Source organism: Pezoporus flaviventris, unplaced genomic scaffold (genome assembly GCF_033815535.1).
Source record: "Pezoporus flaviventris isolate CSIRO_AGI_PZ_B2104156 unplaced genomic scaffold, CSIRO_AGI_Pfla_v1 ptg000001l, whole genome shotgun sequence".
Classification (NCBI taxonomy): Eukaryota; Metazoa; Chordata; class Aves; order Psittaciformes; family Psittacidae; genus Pezoporus; species Pezoporus flaviventris.
In genome coordinates this window covers 22,545,038-22,562,744 of record NW_026892549.1, presented here as the reverse complement: position 1 = coordinate 22,562,744, position 17,707 = coordinate 22,545,038, and the positions used below count along the sequence as shown (strand labels likewise).

The 17,707-nt window shown below is 38.1% G+C and overlaps 1 protein-coding gene across 8 annotated transcripts in view; it reads left to right on the top strand.

The window, feature by feature from the left end:
• The window catches only part of TET1 (tet methylcytosine dioxygenase 1), a 95,308-nt gene that overhangs the window by 63,223 nt on the left and 14,378 nt on the right, over nt 1–17,707 (top strand). For all 8 annotated transcript variants that reach the window (XM_061448071.1, XM_061448062.1, XM_061448053.1 and 5 more), the window contains 6 exons: nt 939–1,029; nt 1,671–1,764; nt 13,007–13,215; nt 14,127–14,277; nt 16,400–16,489; nt 16,949–17,086. In XM_061448071.1, the coding sequence (XP_061304055.1) occupies nt 939–1,029; nt 1,671–1,764; nt 13,007–13,215; nt 14,127–14,277; nt 16,400–16,489; nt 16,949–17,086 (773 nt within the window). The remainder of the gene's footprint in view (nt 1–938; nt 1,030–1,670; nt 1,765–13,006; nt 13,216–14,126; nt 14,278–16,399; nt 16,490–16,948; nt 17,087–17,707) is intronic.

Below are 17,707 nucleotides of genomic sequence, written 5' to 3'. Positions count from 1 at the left end.
AGAGTTTTTCTGTTTGTTGTCATTGCTGACTTGTGCTCTGTGTGAATTTATCTGCTGTATATCAGATTCTGATTTTTATGAACTAGTTTCTGTCTGAGATGGGCTGGGTAAAAATTTTCCAGTATATTGTCATTGTGGCCTAAATGCTATTAGGTAAGCGGCAGGCCATAGTTGTGGATGGTATTGCTACTGTCACTTAATCCTGATGACCAATGTCAGTTTGCTTTGAAGAGCCTATGTCAAAGGCTACTGGGTGTCTCTTACTGGAGAGAGGAAAGTGGCATTCCACTAAGGCTGCATATGTGATAATTTGCATTGCGGGATGAGATGTCAGGCCAAACTCAGTACTGAGGGTTTTGCAAATACAGCTTGATTACTGGTGGTAGACATACTGTGTTTTCAGACTATCAAAGCGCACAGATGGAAACACAAGTCAGAAATTTTACAACAAATTGTACACAGTCAAATTGTTTTATCTTTGCATTAATATTCTGAACCAATAGAGTGCTAGTTAAGAGGCCTGGATTATATTTACTGTTCTGTAGTATATGACTATCAGTTACTTGTTTTTCCTCTCAATTTTCCTTTGTCTAAAATGAATTAATGTTTTCCTAGCAAGAAGGATATTGGGAAGCTTACTTAGCGTACAGCTCCTGTAATGAAGATTTGTGAAGAATGCAAAATATTACTACAATTAGGATTACTTTATAACATAAAGGATAAATGCTAGCAGATTAATAGAAGGGAATAAGTATAAGCTAATTTGGATGCCTCTGAGGAGAAAAATCTGTCATACTCCTTATTCAGTGCATTTCAAGGAGAAATTTTCTGTATTGTAATTTAACTTGGAAGATGCTTCTGTAAACTATTTCTACTTATTTGTAATGGTGTAAATAAATTTTGTATGTGACAACTTGGCTTTCTCAACCTGCTTACAGAGCAAATTATAGAGAAAGATGAAGGCCCATATTACACACACCTCGGGACAGGACCAAGTGTTGCTGCTGTGAGAGAAATAATGGAGAACAGGTGAGGAAAATTCAGCATTTAATGCTCACAGTATTTTTGGCTGTCTAAACAGGGAAGAACAACAGCGATGAGAAAGCAGATACTATGTTCAGCTTTGTTTTCCTAAACTTTCTCAGTACTTATTTGTAAAGCGCTTTCCTGTTCAGGTGTGCATGAGATTGGACACTAGCATTTAGGTTCCAAACTGCATATGTGGAAGCTCTTTCCTGAGCTCTTGAAATTTCAGGGTTGAATTTCAAATGCAGTGTGCTCTTAGGTGCTGTTGAAGTCCATAGGAATGACAGCGATCATCAGCTGGTAGAATTAGATTTTCTAGTGTTGTACGTGCAAAGAAGCTGTGGCAAACTGGACAGAAAGGTCACCTTAGTGACTGAGTGTACTAGGATTTACATGCAGATAACATTTGCTTTCCCAGATAATGTTTCCTTAGTGGCAGAAATGTGTTATCAGAAGAGAGATGTCAAAAATCTCTCTTGCAAATAGGATTTTACATTTAAAAGTGGTTTTGACATTATAAATATTTTCTTTCTGTTCTCAGTTACATGAAAATGAAGGTTTTTTTCTTGTTTTATTGGAAAAGTGTCCTGTTTTAAAATGGTCTACAGCAGTTTGTCTAACTCATGAACTTTTTTTAAATGCAGGTATGGTGCAAAAGGAAGCGCTGTAAGAATAGAGGTAGTGGTTTATACAGGAAAGGAAGGAAAGAGCTCTCAGGGGTGTCCAATTGCCAAGTGGGTAAGTTTTTATGTTACAGCAGTGAAATAATTTTGTGTGCCTTTTAAATATCAGATGATGTGTAGTCCTTGATCTTAAACATAATCTGATCTTTAATGAAGATTATCTGGTTCTTCATTCAATTGATCTGTAAGTCTGCCTGAATGATGAAGCTAAGGAAAAGAATTTTTTTTTTTTTTTTTTTAATTTATTGAAGATGTGGTGCTATGTGTTATGCTGTGGTTTGAATGACTGTGAAAGAGAGATGCTTAACAGAGCTAGCAGGGATGATCAAATCAAGGGTAAGAAGACCCTGATGCTGTCTGAAAGTTGGAGTGGTCACAGTATCACAGTATCACAGTATGCTAGAGATTGAAAGGGACCTCGAAAGATCATCTAGTCCAATCCCCCTGCTGGAGCAGGAACACCTAGATAATGTTACACGGGAATGTGTCCAGGCGGGTTTTGAATGTGTCCAGGGAAGGAGACTCCACAACCTCCCTGGGCAGCCTGTTCCAGTGTTCCGTCACCCTCACTGAGAAGTTTCTTCTCAAGTTTAAGTGGAACCTCTTGTGTTCATGTGGCCCATGTTATTGGGATGGTATTGTTGCTGGGGAGAGTTGGAAAACTCTCCCATTAACATTTTTTTAAAGCCTTTCTTAGTTGTGTGGACATCTGAAGAAAAGAGAGTGTGGTGGATCAAGAAGTTCAGTCTCATGTGCCGTGGAGTTCATTACTATTTTTGGGGAACTGAACTCAGTATTTGGAAATGTAAATATTATGGTGATATTTTTCACCAAAGTCTTGTCTCACATTGCTTCCTAGGAGCCAGAAAATGAGGTAACAGACACAAGCTCCAGGGGAGAGCTTGGAAAGAATTAATTGTCCTTAATATTTGCTGAAGCACTAAGGGAGGTAAAAAATAGACTGGAAGTGTTGTAAACTGAGTTTTGGAAAATAATAAAAGAACTTGGTTGTTAAAAGAAAAAAAAATTAAAATATTACTGTGTTTAGGAGTTCAAGACTTGATTGAGAAAGTAATGAAGATAACTGCACAGTTAGGAGACTAGCATTTGTAACTACATGACAAAAACAAGGTTATTACGTGTAGTATGTGCATGGTATTGCATGCTAAACACTGACTTTTGGAACAGACAAAATGTTTTTTTTTATATGCAATACATAAACTTTTTCAGAAGGGAATATCATATCTGCATGTTGCTTCAGATAATATTTAATAACAAATCAGGGTCCAAGAAAAAAAGATGACGAAATTGATTTTATAAACAACTGACCCAAAAAGAATGGAATTATTTTTCTCAGTGTTTCAACTAAATAGAACACTCAGTTTTAACTGAGGACATGAGTTAAAAATCTTACCTTAGACACAGTCATGAGGAGTTGAAAGGAAAAAGGCATTTAAAGCTAAGCCTTGACCTTGATTTTTTTCTTTTGTCAGTATCAACATACTATCTTTTATATAAAACAGAAATGCCAGATTTTATTGTATATCTGCATGGCTGTAGGTGTCCCAACATGTGAGTACAATATGACAGTTAGAAAGCACTCATGCATACAGAAAGGCTGTTTTAATGTATGGGGTCCTGCTCTCCAGTTAGTTAGATTTTTATATTTTTATATGTAAAGTGTTTTGCAAGAGTAAGCTTTTAAGTTCATTAATTTGTTTTTTTAAGGTGCAGTGACTGTTTTTTGTGTGCAAGTTCAGACCTAAAAGGATTAATGCTTTTCCAAGTCTGCTGTTAACTGTGTGACTGTTCAGTACAAGAGTGGGAAGGAAATCACTGAAATCTCCTCTGTAGGACTGTTCATCCTGTTTAAAATCCACATATTGGGGCTGGTATTCTTAATGGGTTGCATTAACTTTTCATTGGCAATGCTAATTTTATTCCTTATAACGGAGCATATTTGGATTTTGGCTATGACCAAAGAAACACAATTGTGAAATTTGTTTGAAAGCGTATGGAAAAAGTTTGCTGTGCTCTCTGATAATTGCAGTCACAAGGTTCTGTCAGCTGCACAGAGACTTTTACTTACTCATTTACAGTGTATTTTGGGACAGATTGATTTCTTTGCAGATGAACAAGCTATTGCCCTTAGGGCTCCTGAGAGACTTGCTGTGAGAGCACCACAATGGAACTCTGCTGAAGCAAATATAAGGAAAGATTGAATGTATCTCTTGATCATACTGAACTGTTTTTCCTAATTAATTTTCCCTATTTCAACCGGCCTTACTGGCTCATTAGAAGCGTTTTAAGATTAAAGGAGGTTTTCTAAAATACCTGTGTCCATACATGCTTCTATTACTGACTGCATTTCTTAATTCTGATTCCCTCTTAAATTGTTGTTGCTGAAGTGGCTCCAAACATGTGCCTGGTGTGTTAAACATTTACTAAGACAAACTCTTTTTTCCCCCAAAGGAGCCGATGTTTTCTTCCTTAGATTTCAGGTTACCATAAGCTTGCAGAAACTTTTCTCTTTCAGTCTTCTTTTGAGAAGGAAGAATAAACATCTGTTCTTCTGTGGGTTTTTTACATATTATATTTTAGGTTGATATTCTGTCCCTTTGGATGTGGGCAAGAGCCATCCTATTAGTTGAATGTAAATATTATCAACAAATGCTACCTAGGTTTTGAAATGTTATGATAGTTGTATGTGTAAGCATTAGACTGACATCCACATGAGCTAAACTGTGTGCAGTGAAGATGAGCATGCTATTGTTTTCCTGGCAGGTGGTGGCAAGGAGACTGCTCAACCTTTTTTTTTGGTGCCAAATTGTGTTGTCTTATTTTTATGTCAAAATAGAATGAATAAAGTTTTGCCAGAGTTTTCAAGTGTGTTGGTATCTGTGGAGATAATAACATATTCTTCTTTATTTTCTGCTTGGATTTCTTTTGCTTTTATGCTTTGTCCAGGTTCATCATACTTCTTCATAATAAGTTAAGGAAAAAAAAAAGCCTCTGAAGTACTGAAATTACTCACCTGAAATTACTGTAGGCATCGTCCCGCTGCTCTGAAGTGCCTCTGACCTCAGAGGAGATCAGCTTCAGCTCTTAATATTTTCTGGATTAAACCCATTTCCTATGGGTTCCTTCTCCTGGTTTCAGTGGATGTTGGCTTGGATCAACTAACCTATCATTGTTATCTGTTGTCTTTATTCAGAGTTGCAATGTAATTTTTAAGGCTCCAGCTCTGAATAAAGACAAGAGGTAAGAAGTGATAAAAACGCCAGATCAGGGTGGAGGTTCTTCTTGCTGACATCCTGTCTCCAGCACTGACTGATAGCAGAAAGGTGTAAGACCAGGGCAGTTGCTTCCCAGAAGACTTGCTTAGTTTCCAGTCATTCACAGCTCTGTGGTTCCCCAAGCTGGAGGCAATGTCTTTGTGTTGCCTTTCACAAATGTTGTCATCTTTATTTCTCCTTTTCCTTCCTGTTCTCTTATGCTAGGAGTTAAAATGCTGGCATAATATTTTCAGCCTTGTGCTCGGTTCCCAGTAATTCCTAGCAGTTGTTGTTGCTTTTTCTCCATTTCAGAGCAGTGATTTGGCATTTTGATAGCGCTTTCTATCATTATGCCAGCTGCTTATTCCTGCATGGTAATGGCCAACTCACAGTCCATCTCTTATCTAAAAATAGAATTGTTTTCACCATGTGCATTAAATATGCACATCTTCAGTGAATTTTATCTGCTATTTTTCTGTCCACTCAGCAGTGCAAATTTCTCCTTTGTTTGCAGATTGAGCTTGTCTTCACTACTCTGAATTGCTTAGTGTCATCAACAACTGTTGTCATCCTTTTATTTAACCTTAACAAACATGCTGAAGAGCACAAGCTTGACCACAGTTCTGCAGAGCTCCCACTGGAGACATAGCAGGCTTTGTTTTGTGTCTTTTCACCAGTTATTCATGTGTAGTCCTTTGATTCGTCCCTAGACATATTAGGGCTTTTAAAAAGCCTTTACCAAGGGACCTTACTGAATGGCTTTTGGAAATCTAGAAAGACCTGGAGCTTGACTGAGCTGTGAATTTCTTTCAGAAACATTATTTGACTTCTCCCCGTTTCTCACAGTTTCCTGTGTGATCACTGCTTTGCCCCACACAGATACCAGTCTAATTTGATCACTGAATTGATGTATTTTTTTTCAGGATCTTTGTAAAACATGATATCCTCTTGGTAATCTTCAGGTCCTCTGGTACTAATGTATTATAAATCAAGACAATACACATCACATTTAATACTTCAGTTGTTTCATCTTTGAGTTTCTTTGGTGGATCCCATCTGAACTTTTTGGGGTGGGGGGCAGTGTGTTTGTTGAGTTTTGGGGGTTCTTTTGTCACTACTCTCCTCTAACCACTTTTGGCTTTAACTTCAGGGAAAAAAATCCTTGGCTGTCCCGTGTGAAGGTTTCTGTCATAGGAATCTTCCCAAATTTCTTGTTTGTGAATACAGCAGAAGTGGATTTTGCATCTTTAGCCTTCTCTTCTCTGAGTGCTGTTTTTTTTTTAATTTTAAACAGTTGGATGATCTGTTGGCCCTTCAGATTCTGTTGGCCTCATGGCAGCCCTTATTTGTTTGAAAATACAGTATTATGGGGCTTCTGCAGGTAGTTTCTCAAACTTTTTCACTTCTGTACTGTTTGCCTTTTCTGTTTTTATATTTATAACTTGACAGATCTTTATTATGCTTTCTGTAGTGTTGGGTGTATATTAGTAGGATATATAAAAGAATAGGGGTGGATGAAAAATGGATAAAAAACCCGATTACAAATACTTTTAAAATACAGTTAAATTTAAAATTACAGTCATGTACAGACCTGAACCTAATGTTAGCCACTGAAATTAAGCCATTATTTAAATGTAATGCTTAGATAACCCACCGTTATAACCAAGATTTTATCCATCATTGAACTGATATGAATTTGTAGCTAAATGCCAGAAACTACAATTTGTTGAGTGCTGAATGAGCTTTCACAACTATAGATTCCTTTGCAGATGCAGAGATGATTTTTTTTTTTCAGTTTGATAGTTTAATTTGAATTGAGAAAGTGATTGAAATCAGGAATTGAGAAAGCAAGAAAAATGAGAAGTTACTTCAGCTCCTAGGCACTCTATGTATAAGATATTGCTGTCACTAGAAGATACCTGTAACTCATTGAAGAAAATTAACTGATGAATAAACCAGGTACTTTGCAGTGGATGATCACTGCTAATCAATAGAAGTGGTCAGAGGAGCAATTTATTAGGAGGTCTTGCACCTGTGAGCAGACTCTCTGATGCTTATTTTCTGTCCCACTTGGCAGTCAGGAGGTCTGGTGCAGCACTGCTGGCTAAGACAGAGAAGCTGTCGTGCTGTTCAGAACATACTAGAGTGGGGAAATTTTTTTGAAATATGTTTGAAAAGGACTTTAAATTCTTCTGGACTGACTGTCGCCTGGCTGCAGGTTTCAGTAAAATGCAGCTCCATTTTGCTTTAAACAGCTCACTGTACTTCAAGCTTTTATTTATTCAACTGTCTTTATGATTAAATATGGAATCATATGGAGGTTAAATTAGCTGTCTTTATGATTAAATTATGTTCTCTCTAGGAGAAGTCTGGAAGAAAATTAATTCTGGGACATGGAGAGGGTGGTTGATGGGGGTTTTATTCACCTCTTTGAACAATGTTATCTTAGAACATCACTTTCTTGCCATAATGGTGTAATAGCAGGTACGATAGCTATGCAGGCACTATTTTCACTGTTTGCAAGTGGAGGCATACCTTCTAAATACAGAATTGGAGGAGTTTATTTTAGACAAAAATTTTTGGAATGTTATCCAAATTAAAGCCATTCTTTAAGTGTTGTAATCCTTTGAGATTCAAAATTATTATAAACTTTTACATGGTTTCTGCAGTAAATAGAAGTGTTTTAATAATGTTTCATATGAAAAATCACTCAAATATTCTAACAAACATGAAACAAAAAAGGTATGTTAAGTATTACAAAAGAGCAAGCTTTGCTATTATCACTACTTAAAACAAATAGGGTATCTGAACAATTGAGTAGATTCTTATTGTCATCTGTATGGTACAAAGTGCCATTTACAGTTGCCTGCTATACCACAGAAAGGGGAGTTTGAGGCAGTAAGGAGTGAAAGGGGCACTGGGAGTTTGCGACTTGAGTTTTGTCCTCATTTCTGGTTGTATGATTGTAAAAGAATCACTTATATATACTACAATCAGTTACTGATTTGTAAACAGTACAATATTGGTCCAGTAACGAGCTGAGGAAAGGTGTTTGCAGATAATTGAAGGTATCACATTTAAGTGATATTCTTGTAAAAATAGCTAAGTAACTTAATAGTATTTGTGATTGAAGGTAACTGTTCTGTGCTAACTCTTTATATAGTCTGCTAATAGTCAAGAAGAGAGAATTCAAGAAAGTGGTACTTATTTCCATTTTTGTATCTCTTAGATGTGCTGAGAATAAAATGATAAAACATTTTCCAGTAAGAGAAGGGTTTAATGTGTGTGTAGGAGTGAACTGGGAAAAAGGAGGGCAGACTCACTTCTGAGGCAAACAAGAACATTGTTCCTGCTATCTGTTACACAGCATCACCTGCTAGAACAGCAGCAGGTTTTAACAGCACTGTGCTCTCACTTTGCACTAGTGTAGATTATTATGGAATTGTGGCTTAACAGAGAATTTTGTCCAGTGTAGAGAGGACTTTTGCACAGAGGCAAAATCTGCAGGTTAGAAAATGTGAAGCCAAACTGTTCTGAATGAATCGCCTATTTCAGGAAATTACAGTGAATAGTTAAGCTATGGTCTCACTTTAAAATCAACTACTGATATCCTGCAAAGGAGCCATAGCTGTTTTGCTGAAGAAATTCAGAGTCAGTAGAAGGGAGTATTACAGTGGAACCACATACAGAGATTAAATAAACCTAAAGAAACCTTTTTATTGGTTCCATTATAATTTATAGCAGTGTATTTAACTCTCAATTAAAATTTTGTACTATTTGCTAGTGGTCTGCTTAATGTCATGTTAAAGTTAACGCAACTATTCTGGTAATGCTAAATTGGAAGGTAATTTCTCATCCATGTGGTATTTCAGCATCTGGTATGCTGAGCTGCTGCAGTCTGACTCTTAGCTATTTACATAAGTCATGTATGTGCTAATTTAGATAGACTGGCTTATGTTTAAGGACATAAGCAATTTTTATTCACAGTGTACTTATTCCTTGTTCTAGAGCTCCTGCCAAGGGTTGAGACAGTTGCTTCAACAATCTAAAAGAAATAATTCAAGTAAGTAGAACTCAAGCATTTGGACAGTTGAAGTGGGTTTTCTTGATAGCATAACTTTACTGATGCTGTTCAGTACACTCAGAAATTATTTGAAAAAAGTGGGAAACACTGAGGTGGCAAACTGCTGATGATACAGAGTTGTTCAAGATAATGCAGAGGAAGGACAGATATCATGAAGAGCAGGAAGGGATAGCCACTAAAATGACAGATAAAACTCACTTGATAAAGTTACACAAAAAGTGGGGTGTTGTATTTTCATATACACAATGATGGACCCTACATTGAGTGCAACTACTGGGGATAATAGTTCGTTAGACATCAGCTTCAGTGTTCAGTAGTGATGAAAACAGCAAAAGAAATGGGTGAGAATTCCTGGAGATGAATAAAGAAAACATGAAACATAAGTATGCTTCTGTGAGAAAGGATGCTGCACCCAGTCTTGAATACTGTCCAGTTCTGGTCCCCCAACTCAAGAAAGTACAGCAGAACTGAGAAAGATGGGTAGAGACACAGGCTCATCAGCCTGCCTGAGAGGGAAGGGGAGACAGCAGGGCTCTCAAAGTCTTTGATGTGGCATGGAGAGCTGGCCAGCAGTCCATTCACAGCCTCATCGTATATTAAAACTAGGGGGTACTAGCAGGGGATGAGCTCAGCACGAAGAAAAGGTAATGGTTTTTCTTTCATGTAGTCTGGAATTAAGCTTTGGCCAGGAAGGCAGTGGATGGTAAAATGCTGCATAGTTTTGAAGTGAGTGGACAAATACACACAAGGCAAATTGTTCCAGAGTTGGGAGACAGCACATCCCCCAAGCTGCCAGCAGCTGGCTGGGAGGTGCCTGGTGGTTGTTGAGAAGCATCTCTGCATGTAAGTACATTTCTTACTACTCATCCCTAGACAACTTTTGTAGTCACTCTCAGGACCAGGATAAGGCTGGACAGTCCACTTGTCTGACCTTGTTCTCTTCTTACATCCTTTAATTCTTGAGTTCTCAGCATCCCTTTATGTCTCTCTGCTGTCCCTCTGTGAGAGAGTGAAAAACTAACTTTCTGTCTTGTTTATCTCATAACTTTTTTCTAAATTGCTGGAGTAAATTCTGCTGCATATCACACCTCTTCAATAAATATACTCTAGCTTTTTCGCGCAAGCTTTCTATTAAGAAAATCGGGTAAACTTCTGCCTTTGTGGCTTGTAGAAATAGATGTTTAGCTGTCGTATGTTGCCACAGTAGCTGTTGATTGTATTTCTGTCCTAGCTGGCTGGCTGTGGCTCACCTTGAAGGCTTGCTCATATTCTCAGATTCTGCCATTTGACAATATCTGGACTAGTTAAAAAAATAAATTACTTGAGTTGCTGCCTTCCTTTAGATGTACACATAAACAAAGGTATGTGGATAGCCAGAACAACTTGGAACAAGTATGATATGAAAAGTGTGCACTGGAGGGATGTACAAAATTTGATTTTGAATATGATCAAAATAAATGATCCTGCCCAAATGTGCACTCTACAAGGGTGATACTTATGGTATTGTGTGTCCAAATTATTATTACCAAAGAGAGGTATTGCCACTTTGGGAATGTCAGCTATAGCATGTGATGGGGTATCCTCACTTTATACAGGAAAAGCAACGTGGCTCCAGGTTGGTCTGTCCTGACACTGACTGTGGGCCTGGAGGAACCATGATTGTTTCAATGCAAATTGTGTTCTTCTAAGACCGAAACAGTCAAATGAGAAAAGTGCCTTGTCTTTTTACCACACACATGGACAGAAGCACTTCAGCTGTAGTAGTCAGATGAGCATATGATGCTCATCTTAGAAGCCACAGAAATACCAATTCAGACAACTAGTAAATCTATTGCCTACCTTTGTGACCTGAAGGATGATGGATTATAAAACGTTTTTGGGTCAAGTAAGAGTGGTGCATTCTCTACTGCATGCATAATGAATCAAATTTCAGCTGTGTTTAACTCTGGGAAGTATGGTGTTATTTTAAAGGAAAATACACATTTTCTTCCTCTTCATTGTCTGTCATTTTTCCTGGACTATGTGTCTGGACTATGTGTTTTCAGTTTAGAACTATATGAAAACTCAAAAAGGGCAACCTGGTGTTGTACTGAGAAACTAAGAGGTATTGAGTTTCTTAATCGAAGTGACAAAGTCTAGAAACCAAAAAAAAAAAAAGAGTAAAAGCATCACCCTTCATGCTGAGTAACAGAATTAAATTCCTCTCCTTCTGACTTCAAGGAACTGTGCTGCCTCAGGAATGTAAAACTAACACTGACATGAATAACCTGTATTGTATATCAGCCATAATGGATTTCTGTAAACCTTACTCAAATGTATATGAGTTTCATTTTTTTTTCTTGACAAAAAATACTGTACTGGTTGGTCAGTCACAACCAAGACTCCTTTTTAAGACTGGTATCTCAGAGCCATTTGCTTGTTTTGCCATTAAGTTTAAGGCTAATTGGATTGTGAGATTGTGATTAGAGTGGTGATACTTTCTCTCTTGACACAAATTAACTCTAAGCTTGATTCTTCCTACTGAGCCTGCACAGATTCCCTCTGAAACTGTTCATGTATTGAAAACCTTCTCATTTACAGATTAATTGCAACCATACTTTGGTCCCCACTTTTAATGAGTTCAAGTAATTTAGATATTCAGAGCTGATCAGGCTAGGGGTCACATATGAATGACAGCTGCACTTCTGGCAACCAGAGAAGCTTTGATGTCAGTCCAATAGGGAATATGCTTGAAAACTCAGATACTTGGAGGTATTCAAAGAGTAAGTGAAACTCCATTGCCTTCCTGCTTCTATCATCTGTGACTACTAACATATCTATGGGAGTTTTGCTGGTGGAAAATGGGGAGTTGGGTGAAAAGGCTGGGTGACCAACTTTGTGCCCTGAGAAGTATATTGCTATGGAGCTGGCAGAGAATATCTGCAATTTAAGGGCTCGCTATCTGCTAGCAGAAAGGGAGACAGACTTGCTGGTCCCCATCCTGTATATGATAGAGCCAAGGAGGAAGATTTAGCCTCTGCTGCCCAAGTCCCAGCCTAATGTGTTTGAAACTTAACCCTGGGGTCTTGACACCTTTGTTGAATGCCTCATACAGGCTATGCCTGTTAAAATACATTGGAAAAGTAAACACCTTCAAAGATTATGCTCTAGCATTACCTAGCTTTAATGCAGCTTTTTGTCTTCTTACAATGCAACTCTGTTTCTAATTGTGAAAAAAACATGGATATGTGGGAGTAAGACTGTCTAGGTATTTGATTTCCCCACCCTCCACCCCCATTTATTCGGTGGTATATTGTACTGTTTCATATTGCGTTAGTCTTTGTGTTTTATGGATAAGGCTGACATACACAGTTTAGTAAAAGCTTCAGCACTCTGCTAAAGAACTTTATGTTGTCTAAGGATATGTTCTGAACATCTTGTTGCTTCCTTCACTAAGAACAGAGTTTATTTTCATTGCTTTCTTCTAAGCTTACTTTGCAAGGTGGGAGCCATTTTATGTCATTATAACAACTTCAGTAAGCATCCAAACACATGCATATGTGTGCTCCTGTGGTGTGTTTTCATGTAGCTGCATTCTGGGATTTGGCAGTATGTTTCCTGCATCATTTCCAAGCTGACTGTTGGGTTCCCAGTGGATCTGCTGTCTCAGGATTTTTATTTCCATTTAGTGGTTATTTTCCTCTTAATGAATCTTTGTTTGTATAGAACACCTAAATATTCCTGTACTGCTATTTCTTCTACAGGTAAACAGGCAACACAAAATCATGTTGCACACCAGAGATCAGAGTATGATGCTGTCCCAGACATGCCTGTGGATGGTCAGGTGCTGTTTGGGCAGCAGTATTTCTTACTCTTCCAGGCCTTGTATGTCCCATAGAAGAGGAGCATATTATGTGTTTCCTACACTTACCAAAGAATAAACAAAATGGTTTTTCCAGGTGATACGAAGAAGTAGTGATGAGGAAAAGTTGCTGTGCTTGGTACGTCAGCGTGCAGGACATCACTGTCAAACTGCCGTCATCGTGATTCTCATATTGGCCTGGGAAGGGATCCCTCATCTCCTGGCTGATACGCTGTACAAAGAACTGACACAGAGTCTCAGAAAATACGGCTGTCCCACCAGCCGTAGATGTGCATTAAATGAAGAGTAAGTTACTTTAATAGTAAGTGATGGTTGTGTTGCCTGTTGTATATTCTGCAATAAATAACTCGAGAATTCAGTAGCTTAATAAAATGAATATGCAAAATCTTGTTTAAAATTACAAACCACTAGGTGTCATTTCAGTATAGAACTTAGTTCCTGTCTTTCCTAGAGACCGGGCTTGAAGTGATAGTTGTACATGCTACATCCAGGGAAAGGGGTGGCAGTGAACTCTCCTGGCTTTGTGCACACTGCCCAAAGACAGTCAGTGTGCCCTTTGCATGGCCATGCTAAAGAGCTGCTAAGAGGGTGAAATGTGACTTTTGAAACACTCAGAATCTTCCCCTCTATGCTTCTGAGAGGAATTTGGTTTGATTGTCTAGATAATATATTGCAGCTGAGGCTCTGTAGCAGTGCTGCCTTTGTGCTGATTTTTGCGCAACCCACATTTAAAAGACTCTAGTAGCTGTATAGTGACTTGAATCTAATGATTGTGTTCTTGATGGGCCAGGCTGAGTATATGCTCTGAAACTTGGAGCACGTAGCAAAATAATTACTGAATTTGGGGGTAACCTTGAGTTGCAGAGGTATTTTCTTGGATAAAAATTTTATCCAACTCAACAAGTCAAAATCAAGGTAGCATGGGTGTATTTATATAGCTATAACTGAGGGTTATGTATTTATTTCCCAGAACTGGGGCTTTGGGGAGCTGAGACTATCTTTATGGAGGGAAAAAGTAATTTCTCTACACACGGATAGTTCCTTAACAGAAAATACTTGGTTAAACAATATGTGTTATAAATCCCTGTGTTGTTACGCTATGTGTTAGAAAAGACATAGCAAACAGCATTGCCAAAAAAAAAAAAAAAATAGCCATGTTGTCAGCTGACTTCCTGTGTCTTTATTTCCTTTCATAGTCGTACTTGTGCATGTCAAGGACTTGATCCGGAAACTTGCGGAGCATCATTCTCATTTGGCTGTTCATGGAGCATGTATTTCAATGGCTGTAAGTTTGCCAGAAGCAAGAACCCGAGGAAATTTAGGCTTCTTACTGATGACCCTAAACAAGTAAGATTGATTTAGTTTCTTTTATTGTTTGTTTTTTTCCCTCCAAATACTTTGCCTACTGATTTTAAGAACTGGAAATGGACTCTACAAATGTCCACCCCTTCTGTCTCACACACGTGTGCATAGCTTATAACACAGGCACCCAACTAAATGTTTTATAACTGCAGTATTTATAATTTTTCCACTGTAGAAAATCTCAGTGTCATTTATTATGTATTTATGTACCATAAAATTGTCGTTAAATGCTTTTCTGTATGCATATTTAGCTCTACTCTGTAACTCTTTATGAAATGTTTATTCTTTGGAAGTATAAAATACACCAAAAGGTGTTTTCTAAGAGCAATCCTGCACCTCAGAGATTCACTCCTTTTGCCTGGTCATAGAAAACTTTGTTGTTGTGCTGCTTTCACATTGCTTCTGACCAGCTGACACCTGATCTTCTGTCTGCCACATAGACTAAACTGGCTTTTCTATGTTTTTTAAATTCTCTTGAAGGAATAAATAGCAGTTGCCTACAGGAGCAGGCCACTTAACGAGGGCGTTTTCTAGATGTGATCTAAAAGCGCATTCCTTTTTTTCCTTTTTCCATGGAAGTTGTTTTAAAAACTACTTCGAATTCTGCAGTGGGGATGAGGGTTGCACAGCACACAGGTACTTCACAAGTGTGTTTGCCTGTGAGGGAAGCATGCACGCCCTTAGCCTACCACTCTGCAGAAGTCTCCAGCTCTAGGGGACAGTGGTGCTTGTGTAGTTGCAATGTCCATGCATGTTGTCACTGCATCTCAAAAGAAGTTATATTACTGGTAAATAATTTTTCTCTTTGTTTCAATTTGTCATTAATTTTCCTAGCAGATACTTCTTTTAGCTAAATATTGGATATTGATGATTTTGCAGATAACATAAAACTAGGAAGTATAGAAAATTAAGAAGAAGATAGTTCGAAGTCCAGAAAGATTTGGATCATTTGAGGCACTGGGTGGAGTGAGATGAGGTTAAGGGTATAATATACCTAGGTAAGAGTAGTTCATAGGATAGATAATTAAGGATGTGTTACCTTCAATGCAGTTCAGAAAAACTTGTAGCAAGCAACCGGCTGTAGTACAAGTTAAAAAATGCAGTGTCATTTTGTAATGTTACTGTCACATTTTTCAGTGTGATGTTTCCTTATGTTTATATACGTTGCTGTTTATGATACATGGTGATAAGTGTTTTGGAAACAAACTAAACCAAGCTGTTATTTTTGCCACTATGCAAAACTGAAGCTGTGGTTGTCTCTCAAAGCCCAGCTCTTAGAGGAGAGCAAAGTAGGGAGTATGTCACCACCATCTTTTATTTCCCAGTTAGTTGGTCATTCTCCTGGAAAAGCAAAAGTTTAGGAAAAGCATTTAGGGATTGTTTCTATAAATAAGACCTTAAATGTTACTCTGCCATAGAAGCTCACCTAATTAGTTCCGTGTTTATATGTTTTACCCCAAGGAAAGGAACATTACTTCCAAATCTAGTAGATATTTCCATAAACCCCTGAGTTTTGCACCTCCAAAGAACAAAACAGTTAACAAACATTCCTGATCAGAGTTCTGTTGGCAGTGTTACAAAATGTAACTCTTCCCCCAAGAGCTGAAATTAATGCTAAATGCTATTGGGAGTTACTCATATGCTTTAAAGAAAAAAGGCAGTGGAAACTTAGGCTTCTTCTAGTAAAGCTGTATCAACGTAAGTCAAGGCCGCATAAGCAGAACACTAAGAGAAGACCTGTGGCTCCACTCAGCATGTGGTGTAATTTTTCTCCACTAGATATTACCTCTCCATTTTGTGTGGAACATACCTCATTCCTTGACTGTATATGTATTGGAAGGGGGAAAGGATGGAGAGATTAGTTTCTTCTGTGTTGGGTTTCTTTGCCCTATCAGGTATTCTCCATTGTTATTTGGTTGATTTATATTTAACAATTTTGGTACTTCAGTCATGCAAAAGTAGACTTATTTACAGTTAGTGACAAATGGCAACAGAACAGAAAATTGATAAAGTGTTAGACACAGGCTGATCTGTCAGGCATCTCTGACCTGGGTTAGACTCTTTTAAAGCAAATTAAAGCACTTCTAAATGTTGCCTTTCTCTGCAGGAGGAGCTTCTTGAAAATAATTTGCAAACCTTAGCTACTGATGTGGCTCCAGTTTATAAAAAGCTTGCTCCTGAAGCCTTCCAGAACCAGGTAGGTCTGTGACATTCAGCTAGTCTAGCTGTAGCTCTGAACAGGCAGTGTGGTTTAAAAACAAGATGAAACCCTGTAGTGTGTTTATGTGTAGAAGCTGCAGCTGTGGTGAATCCCGTTGCTTGCTTACAGTGGTTGCTTTGTTTGGCTAGTTTTAAAATACTGCACCTTTTTTATTTCATCTGATGGTTAAGTTATGCTCTGAGCTGTGCACACACAAAAGGCTTATGATAATACTGTAAGTAAAATGTTTTTACCATTTAAAGACATTTTGACTCTGGCTGAGCTCATTATCTCTTTGATATCCAGTCATAAGTGTTGCATGTTTCATGGGAAAATATGCGCTTTCCAGTTGTTCTTACTGGATGCATTTATTCAGTCACAAGTGTAGTTGTGGCTCATGAAGTTCCAAGTCACTCATTTTCAGTCCCAAGTACCTGTAGTTTATTTTACTTTTAGGTGGAAAATGAACACATGGGCCCAGACTGTCGACTTGGATCCAAGGACGGTAGGCCTTTTTCTGGGGTAACAGCTTGCATAGATTTCTGTGCCCATGCCCACAAGGACACACATAACATGCACAATGGAAGCACTGTGGTATGTATGCAGGATTTTCTCATTTGCACTCTTTACTGTTGTGATTACTGTGTGTTTTAAAATGCTGCTTTGTTGGGTGGGTACATTTGCATGAAGTTTTTTAAGGTATTATGAAATTCACTGCATGCTGCCATTTATAAATTTCCATGTTATCTGCATACTTTTATTACTGGGCTACAAGGGACATAAGTTCATCTTATTATAGAGCAGATCAGGAAGGTTTGGGAGTGATCCTTCCTACAAAACAGCTTAATTATTGTAAGACACCCAGGGACAGATGACATACAGTAGCTGTTTGAGGGCAAATAATAATCTAACCAAGGAATTGTACAGACCTCTGTAGAGGAAGAGCTAACAAATTGAATTGTTATTAGTTTACATCCTCCAGGGTCAATTCTCATCAAATTCACTTTTTCTTGCCCTGTTATGAGGCTTCATGTTAGTATAGTTACTAGTCAGAAAGTCATGGTGGAGTCAGGTCACTTTTGTGATCTTAAAATCTCAGCATGAAAGGAAAACCCACAGATGTGGGGGTTTTGGTGTGACTGGTGTACCAAATACCTTGCTGGATTGCTAGTGAGAAAATCATGTGGGGAATTGGTTAGAAATTGAGACCGTGGT